The following is an 8,929-nucleotide window of genomic DNA, read 5'->3' on the forward strand; positions in this document are numbered from 1 at the left end:
CAGCCTTACCCAACTGTGACCATAAACCTCTAAGACCAAGCTGCCAAACAAGATGTGTCTACTTATGCACAGTGTCATGGGGACAACCAACTGTCTATGATTGGACTTCAGGAAGGAGGAGTGCGTGCATGCACGTAACCCTAATATGGCCAAAAGCCCCTAGTAAGGGAGGTCATTGGCTCCAGGATAGAAGAGAATACTGTTAGTAAGCTAAAACTAGCATAGAATCTGCAGTGCGTTGATAATTGTCATGTACTGTTTGAAATCACCAAGCAGCTGGATCTGAATGTGGGGTTGCCCCCCCACCTCTTATTTCAGACTGAAACATGTTTGTTTTATAGTATCATAGTATCTTTCAAGGCCCCATGTTTGGAGGGTAGGTTGGTCCTGCTAACTGAGTGACAGTAAGGAAAGACAGCAGCAGAACAGCCCAAGAGTTACTATTCTTTATGCCACATTGTAGAAGTGGAATACATAATAATAAATAAACAGTAACAGAGAGAAGAAGTTTGAAGCTCAGCTGTGTGAAACTCAGCCTGCTGCCTCAACTGCCAAAGTTAGTTTCTGCTGAACATCTTGAGGGCCTGGCTTGAAGTTATTGTTTCTGTCTGCTGCTGTTTGTTCCCTTACTTAGAAGCCTCACCCCAGGGGACATTCTGAGGTGCCCAAGAATCCCAGTGAGGACTCCAGCTGGCTGCCTTAGTCAGGCAGCTACTTTCCCTGAACAAGATGGAAAAGGTAGATGTTGAAACAGGAAGTCCTTAGGTTTCAAGGGAATGCTATCAGTGCTCCCATATAATGACCTACCAGCGGGGACAAGATAGTCAGAGACATTGTGGGACACTCTTAGGGAGACCATTCATGCAGATGGGAGGGGGAGGGAGGGATGGGGAGAGTGAGGAGTCCACCAGAACTCTCAGACATTAGGTTGAGGGTTTAATTCACACACATGGTCAGGGAACAAAAGAGTACCACATGTCATTTCCTAATTCAGATTTGTGTGTATGTCAAACACATAGTAGGCATTTTTGTATAGTAGGTCATTTTTAATCTTTTGTTTTTGAAAGATATGTTCTTATCATGTTACAAAGGAAATATTCAAGACTCAAGAGGTTAGGGTCAGGATCAAGGTCATGGAGCCAGAAAATAGTAAGAGTTGTGTTATTTTCAAGTGTATGTGACTTCAGAGTCCTAACTGCTCAAATTTGTCCTCCTTAATAAGATATTAATTTTTAAATGATTTTATTTCTTATTGCTCCTGGCGGCTCACAAATAGTTCACAAACTCGAAGTGGCTTAGGGATCACAGAAGAAAAACTTCTCCAGGAATTAACGAACTAACTTTTGCTCACACTTAACTCTCCAATCGAGAGGGAAGTTCAGTTCCTTAAAATAATAGTCTCCTAGTGAGATCTCCACTGTCGTCTGCAGTTACAGATCTTACACATTATTTATATAGTACATGCACTACACCCCTTCTCAGGCTGGGACGAGGTAAGAAGACATCACAGTGATTTCCCCCTCTACTCTCTTCAAAACTTGTTTTGTGGAGCAAAATACCGAATGGCCCTGAACACTCTTGGAAGGCCGGTTTGACAGGACCCAGGAAAGGAACCCCGAAGCTGCCCGGAGTCAACATGGCGACGTCGGATTCGTATGCACTGAACATAATAAGCAGGAGGCTATCGGGAAAGTTAAATATACACATAACCTGTTACGGCGCACCGCAAACCAAATAGACACGGTAGAGAGACTAGAACAATCCTGAGGACAGAGCGGGAACACAGTGACCTCTAGAGCAGAGCGCCCCTAAACTAGCCACAGTCTGAACACTAATTAAACACAATTCCGTCAATCAATAAAGGGTACTGGCAAATTTCAGTCTGTTTCTGAAAGCGACTCTCAGCTATGCATCTAGGAAACGCCAGCTTCTGGAAGATCTGATTAAATGAGGCTGTCTAGGAGAGTTAACCAAGCGTTTCCTTAACTCCAGGCTGTGCTGGGAGGAAGTGCTAAACCGGCCCTGGCCAGACTCGTTACCCATAATCTGACTGGTGAGGCAGAAGATCCACAGCCAGATACAGGTCGTCTGTAGGTATCCCAGGGAGATTGTTAACGCTACCCATGCAAATAAGGAAATAACGAACGCTTTATATCAAATAGCATAGTGTCTGCGGTGAGATTACATAAATCCTTTTGCATATTTTAAATCAGCTGTGGATTAGTACATAAACTAATGCAATTAAATGCTATATAAACTGTTGTTCTACTGGGGAAGCAGGTAGTTGATCAACTCATCACAATATTCTTCGTTTTTTTTTTTCAAGAATATTTCATGGGGCTCGGCGGTTAAGAGCACTTGTTGCTCTTATGAAGGACCTGGGCTTTCAACCATATGTAACTCCGATTCCAAGGGATGCGATGACTTTTTTTTTTTTTTTTAACCAAGGCATGCACCTGGCGCACGTACACACATGCTGACAAAAACTCATACACATAAAATAAAAAACCAAAACGTTTTCCCCTATATTGCTGGAACAGAGCCAGCAATGCGTTCAGCTGGGCACAGAGCTGGGAACGCAGGGAGATTGAGACCCGGCTCCGCCTGGGCAGTCCAGAGAAGGTACCCCACCCAGTGTCTGCGAACCGGAAATGTTCTCTTCCCTGACCAAAGATGGCGGCCTCTGAGTCACTTGCCCTCCTCGTGTAGCCAATGGATGCCCGACGTTCCGCTGACTCATATCCGCGACGGTTCTGCACGGTATGATGCAACCGCTCAGTTAAGGAAGCCTTCTGTGCACGTTGAGGTGACCAGGTGGCGGTGGTGCGGGGTAGATGTCCTCGGAGGTGATAAGGGCGACTGCAGGGATGGTACTAGGTGAGTGAGGTTCGGCTTGTGGTCCGGTACAGGAATGTTCCCGCCGAGTTCCAGAACTTCCTTTAGGCTTGGCGCACTCCCGAATATTTGTGGGGTTCTGGTCCTTCTCACCAGACCCTAAGACCTGGGCCACCTGGACACAGTCTCGGTGGCTCAAGGCCGGTTCGGCTTCAGCCCTGTGGGTCCCTCGGCCACTGCCTTCCTGGCCCAGCCCTGCTGCGAAAGTCTCGTGATTCCGCCTAGACTGGGGCGCTGCAAGGAGCCCCGACCTAGTAAAACCCCCAAATAAGCAGTTTTCCTCAGTTGATCTTCTGGGATGGATTCAAGGCTTTTCATCATTTCTCGCACAGCCTCATTTTTCTGCTGAGATTTGCAGCGGTAAAAAATAAAAGATTTAAGAGACCGAGGCACTGTCACCAGCAGGCGTGAGGCCATCTGCGGCGTAACCCCAGAGTTGGGGTTTGTTTTGGAAAGCAGAGGGAATTGAGGTTTTCATTTGCTATCTGTTATGCTGTTTCCTGGTTGACATCTTGTTCTAGTTCATCCTCAGTCCATACAGCCCTGTAAGATATATATTGTTTTCCTGATTTGATAGACAGGGAAATAAGCACAGAAAGGTTAAATAAATTCTCCCCAGGTCACCCTGGCTTTTAAGGTACAGCATTTCATCAAGGTAGGATGAATTTCAAAACTCTGGACTTACTGAGTCAAGTAAAGAGAAGTGCTAACAGTTAAAATAACAAAAAAGTTCATTTACAAAAGTCCGATTTGTAATTCGTTGTGTTAGGTTGGATAGTCTTATAAAAGGGAGATATGAAAAATAATATGTTGATTTCTTTTGGGCTGTGGGAGTTACAAACTAGATGATTTTTTTTTCTGTTTCCAAAGATAGAAAATGGATAAAACAGCAGCATTGTAAAGTGTCTGAGGGTTACTGATGAATGACGAGTGACTTTTCTTTTACAAAACAGCAGAGTTGTATGTCTCTGATCGAGAAGGGAGCGATGCAACGGGAGATGGCACTAAGGAGAAACCATTTAAAACAGGCCTGAAGGTAACCTCGTTAGGGTGGCTGCTCCGCATTTAGGAATGACTGTTGGTGGTGAATGACTTGTCAAGAATTTTATTTCATTCTTTCTTTAGAAAGAGAATGCTACCTTTGTGGGAGGGGGGCAGTATTTGTGTGCCTCGGCACAGATGTGAATCAGAAGATATCTTGCTCCATTTGTTCTGTCCTTCCTCCGTGTGAATGAATGTTGGGTACCAAACTCAAACTCGGTTCATCATGCCTAGTGGTAGTCCCTTTATCCACCAAGCCATTTCCCCAACCCAGTAGTTTTATTTCAAAAGATCTCCCAAAGGGGGGCCATTATTGATGTACAAGACTAACCCTGTGCTAAGTCTCTTGGTCTTTTCAGAAGATTCCTCCTCCTGCTCTACAGCAGGCAACAGTGGACTAAGTTACACTACAAGGCTAGGGTTTCTCTTGCCTTTGGTTTTGGAGCAAGGAAGGAAAACATGGTCAAGAATAGTAGAAGAGGGAGATAAACTTGCAAGCTAGCTTCTCGGGGTTTGGGGGCTTGGAGGGTTTAGAATATGAGGGAGGAGAATGAGATAGTCATTGGGTGCTCTGCGTGTCTTTTGTGGGAATGGGTGGAGATTTTCCAGGAATTTGGGCATTCCTCCCTTTGTTCCTTTATGTTTGTGGGGAGTCATATGTGTGTGGGAGTTGTCATTTAGTATGCAGGGGGGTGTCTTAAGTCAGTGTTGCTAATGTTTCCTCATAGGCCTAGATGTTTATACCCGCTAGTGACTGTCCTTTGTAAGTTTTTGGCCTCTAGCCTTTAGCTGGAGAATGAAAGCAGACAGCTCAGGGCGCATGACTCAAAGAGCAGCTGAAGCAGGACAGCTCAGCAGACCTAGTGGGGGCTCCCACACACAGGCAAAGACTAGATGCTTGGTAGGATCTCAGAGGTCAGGTTTTATAAACTTCACACCTTATCTCCAGAGAGGATAAGACATTTCTTTTCCTGTGTGATGCAGTAACTGGGGAAATTTTCAGATAGTGCTTGACATTATTAAGATACTCATCTTTGCTTTGAGCCTATAATTCCAGCACTTGGAAAGTAAAGACAGGAGGATCAGGAGTTCAGGGTCATCCTCAGCTACACAGCAAGGCTGACCCTGTTAAAAAATTGGTTTTGGGGGGATCAGTGAGGTGGCTCCGTGGGTAAAGGTGATTCTGCCAAACTTGACAACCTGAGTTCATTCCGAGGGACCTTCATGGGGGAAAGAGAAAGCTGATTCTCCTCTGGCTGCCTCCCTCATGCGTGTGCATGCCCACACAAACATACTCATTAAATAACAGTGTAACAAGCATTTTAAATTCATTTTATGTTAACTGACTTAAAACACACAAATGTAAACTTAATACAATATATATGTGTGTATGTATATATGCATTACAGTGATGTCTGATGCCAATATTGGTGAAAAAGAATAGTCTCACGAGAATTTTTCAAATTAAATGGAGCCTTCTTTGTAACTGGCTGTTATTTTGTTGAGTTTCAGACCTGCCTGTCTTAAGTCCCACCTTTGATACTTTACGAGTCACAGAAATGATTTGCAAAAGGGTTTTTGCTCTCTGCTACCTCTTTTGTTGTTGTCATAGTTGTGTTTGTCCCTGTGTCCATTTGACTCTATTCTGATAGGAGGCTGCTTACTGTGTGAGTGAACTGGTTGGGGTTTTCTGTAGCATGACCTGGGTGTTCCTAGAGCCAGCTAGCTCCCTCCGAAGGAGGCTCAGCCAGTCATCCTGTTGGCACTGAGTTTTGCCTCTTGGGTCCTACCTTGGGCTCTTGGTAATGTTCCAGGTGTGGTTTTGGGTACTAAGCATTGTATAATATTAAAGAAATTTTCTCTTTTCTCTCCCTCTCCTCTCCCCCCTCCCCACTCCCCCAAGGCTTTGATGACAGTTGGAAAAGAGCCATTTCCCACCATTTATGTGGATTCACAAAAGGAAAATGAGGTAGGGTGTGCCAGCTCCATTTCAGGATCATGTTTTGTGAGTGATAAAGTTTTCTGAGCATATAGAGGTGTTGAAGATAATGGGTATCTTTGTGTTCTCTCTCTCTCTCTCTCTCTCTCTCTCTCTCTCTCTCTCTCTCTCTCTCTCTCTCTCTCTCTCTCTCTTTCTCTAGAGGTGGGATGTCATTTCTAAGTCCCAGATGAAGAACATTAAAAAGATGTGGCACAGAGAACAGATGAAGAATGATTCTCGGGAGAAGAAAGAGGTGACTAAGAATTTGCCCTTGTGTACATTTTTATAGTACAACACCCAAAACTACATTTACCAATTGCATTGTTTTTAAAATCAGGCAGAAGATAACTTACGAAGAGAAAAGAACCTGGAGGAAGCAAAGAAAATTGTCATTAAAAATGACCCAAGCCTGCCCGAGCCGGCTTGTGTAAGTGTCTGCCATTCTGGTGCTGTGGGCGTGGCTGTGTCCAAGCTGTCTTTGGGTTTGCAGGGCACACTCATCTTTTGTTCTGATGTTTTGCCTTTCATTTTGGGGGTGGAGGGTAGACAGTGTTTTGAGTGCTGAGGTTGTTGGCTTTTAGAGGTTCATTTTGCTACTAAAATTAGGAATTTTGTGCCGAATAGATTGTGCTCTCACTGACGGACACTGGATGGATGTGGAGTACCCCCAGGCCATGCTGGGTAGTTTGAGGCAAATGACTTTGCTCTCTGTAGTATCAGTTTCCTCACTGAAAAGTGAAAAGTTCGAAATCTGATTTTCATAAGTTTTTCAAACACATGAGAGGTATTTAATGATTCTTTGAAAGGAAGTTTGCTCCTGTGTTCTTTTCCTGGGACCCAAACCAGCGGTTGACTCAGGAGTGTGGCTTGAGCTCCGTTTGTGTTCTTGCTGGCCAAGTGTCTGTCACCTCCTCCTACCCCTGCACCACCCAGTTCCTCTTTACGTTTTCCTTTCTGCCTTAGTTTCCTGGTGTATCGGTGTGGTGTGTACAGGGACCTGAGAGGCTGGGGTTGTGGCTACTGTGGGGAACAGGTAACACCTCTTGTGACAGTTGTGACAAATTGAATTCATTTATTAACTGATTTTCTTTAATAGTATCCCAAACAGTTTTAGGTACCTCTCATTACCAATTTTACACTAATGGAAAATGACTTTTTCTTTTCTTTTGTTTTTACCAAGCATAGTACGGTATTTGATTCTGACCCTACAGTAGGATGACTGCCCACAATTTGTATTTTTTGTCGGTTTTTTGTTTGGTTGTAATTTAAGAAAAGCAGTGCATGAAAGAAAGTTGCCATTTGACAGAGTTCAAGCAGAGGCATTTTTTTTATTAAGGGAAAAGGATCACAAAAAGGAAAGGGGAGGAGGGAGACCGGCCTCCAGGGACGTGAGCAGCAGGAGAGGAAAGAGGGGCTGAGGGAAGGGGGGGGAAGGGCAGGGCCCTTTTAACAGGGAACCTAGTGAATGTGCGCAGGTGCTGCTCTTAGTGGCTGCAGCTGAGGGCGTGTCCTGTCAGAGCCTCAAGGACAAGCCAGTACAATACTAACAGTTGTGGTGGGGGTGTTTTTTGGTTGTTGGTTGGTTGGTTTGGGCTTTTTGTTGTTATTTTGGGTTTGTTTTGTTGTTGTTGAGGTGGGAGGGGGTTGGCGTTTTGTTTTGCCACAAAAGGTCTTCCCATGTATTCCTCGCTGACCTAGAATCCATAGAGATCTGCCTGGCTTTTGCCTTACAAGTACTGGGATTGAATGTGTCTCCCACCACCCCCAGCAGTGGTTGTTTTTAACACTTTACTACTGCAGTCTTTGGATGGATGTAATGTTAGTGAAAATGTTGGTGTGTGATAAATGACATGATTCAAGTAGTTTTCATTTAAATTTCGCAGGTAAAGATTTCTGCATTAGAAGGATATAGAGGCCAAAGAGTGAAGGTGTTTGGCTGGGTCCACAGGTTACGCAGGCAAGGTGAGTGGAATGGTTTTTCTTGCCCCCTTTTCAGTCTTAAATAAAGCTGGGTTTAGATGAAGAACAGCATAAAGATATTTCTCCAAGTTTGTTTGGGATTTTCATATACTGTCTTTTTAAATGATGTAATAAATGATTAGCCTGAATTTGTTCCCATGTGATATGACGCTGAAAGTTTGAAGATTATTTAGATATGACTTGAACTGTTATTAATCACATTGATCAAGAGGTGTATAATAAGTACATTATCCTTAAACTGAATTTTAATTATTTAATGAGAAACAGGTGTGTGCCATAAGGAAAGACAGATCGTGATCTGGAATGTGAGTGTGTGTGTGTGCGCGCGCGCGCGCGCGCGCGTGTGTGTGTGTGTGTGTGTGAGCGTGTGTGTGTGAGAGCGTGTGTGAGCGTGTGTGTGCGTGTGTGTGTCTGTGTGTGCGTGTGTGTGAGCGTGTGTGTGTGTGAGCGTGTGTGTGCGTGTGTGTGCGTGTGTGTGTCTGTGTGTGTGCGTGTGTGTGTGTGAGCGTGTGTGTGGTGTGTGAGCGTGTGTGTGAGCGTGTGTGTGTATGTGTGTGTGAGCGTGTGTGTGTGAGCGTGTGAGTGTGTGTGTGTGGTGTGTGTGCGTGTGTGAGTGCGTGTGTGAGCGTGTGTGTGAGCGTGTGTGTGTGTGTGTGTGTGTGTGTGTGTGTGTGTGTGTGTGTGAGAATCTTTTTTTAGGTTAGTATTCTAGTTGGTCCCCCACCCTATGTATGGTGTGTGTGAATGCGTGTGGCACTTTTATGTGTGTACATGTGCGTGTGGAGGCCTAAGATTGATGTCTGAAATTATCCAGGATCTCTCTTCCACCATATGTGTTTGAGGCAGGATCTCACTCAAACCCAGAGCTCACTGATACAGCTGGTCTAGCTAACCAGTTTGCTCTGGAGACCCGGTCTTTAAGGAGGCTGGAATTATGAGTGAAGGGTGGCCCACATCCACCTGGCATGGTATTTGCCTGGGCTCTAGGAACTGAAATCTCACTTGCATGGCAAGCACTTTAACCATGTACTG

At 44.7% G+C, this 8,929-nt stretch overlaps 1 protein-coding gene across 2 annotated transcripts in view; it reads left to right on the top strand.

Annotated features, from left to right (window-relative positions):
- The first annotated feature begins 2,730 nt into the window (after positions 1–2,730).
- Positions 2,731–8,929, top strand: part of Nars1 (asparaginyl-tRNA synthetase 1) — an 18,429-nt gene continuing 12,230 nt past the window's right edge. The window contains exons 1-6 of one of the 2 annotated variants that reach the window (XM_040741714.1): positions 2,731–2,877; positions 3,849–3,931; positions 5,840–5,905; positions 6,078–6,170; positions 6,255–6,344; positions 7,801–7,879. In XM_040741714.1, coding sequence (XP_040597648.1) covers positions 2,835–2,877; positions 3,849–3,931; positions 5,840–5,905; positions 6,078–6,170; positions 6,255–6,344; positions 7,801–7,879 — 454 coding nt within the window. In that variant the 5' untranslated portion in view covers positions 2,731–2,834. The remainder of the gene's footprint in view (positions 2,878–3,848; positions 3,932–5,839; positions 5,906–6,077; positions 6,171–6,254; positions 6,345–7,800; positions 7,880–8,929) is intronic. The other variant, XM_040741715.1, reaches the window with a different exon arrangement.

Source organism: Mesocricetus auratus, unplaced genomic scaffold (genome assembly GCF_017639785.1).
Source record: "Mesocricetus auratus isolate SY011 unplaced genomic scaffold, BCM_Maur_2.0 Super-Scaffold_6730, whole genome shotgun sequence".
Classification (NCBI taxonomy): Eukaryota; Metazoa; Chordata; class Mammalia; order Rodentia; family Cricetidae; genus Mesocricetus; species Mesocricetus auratus.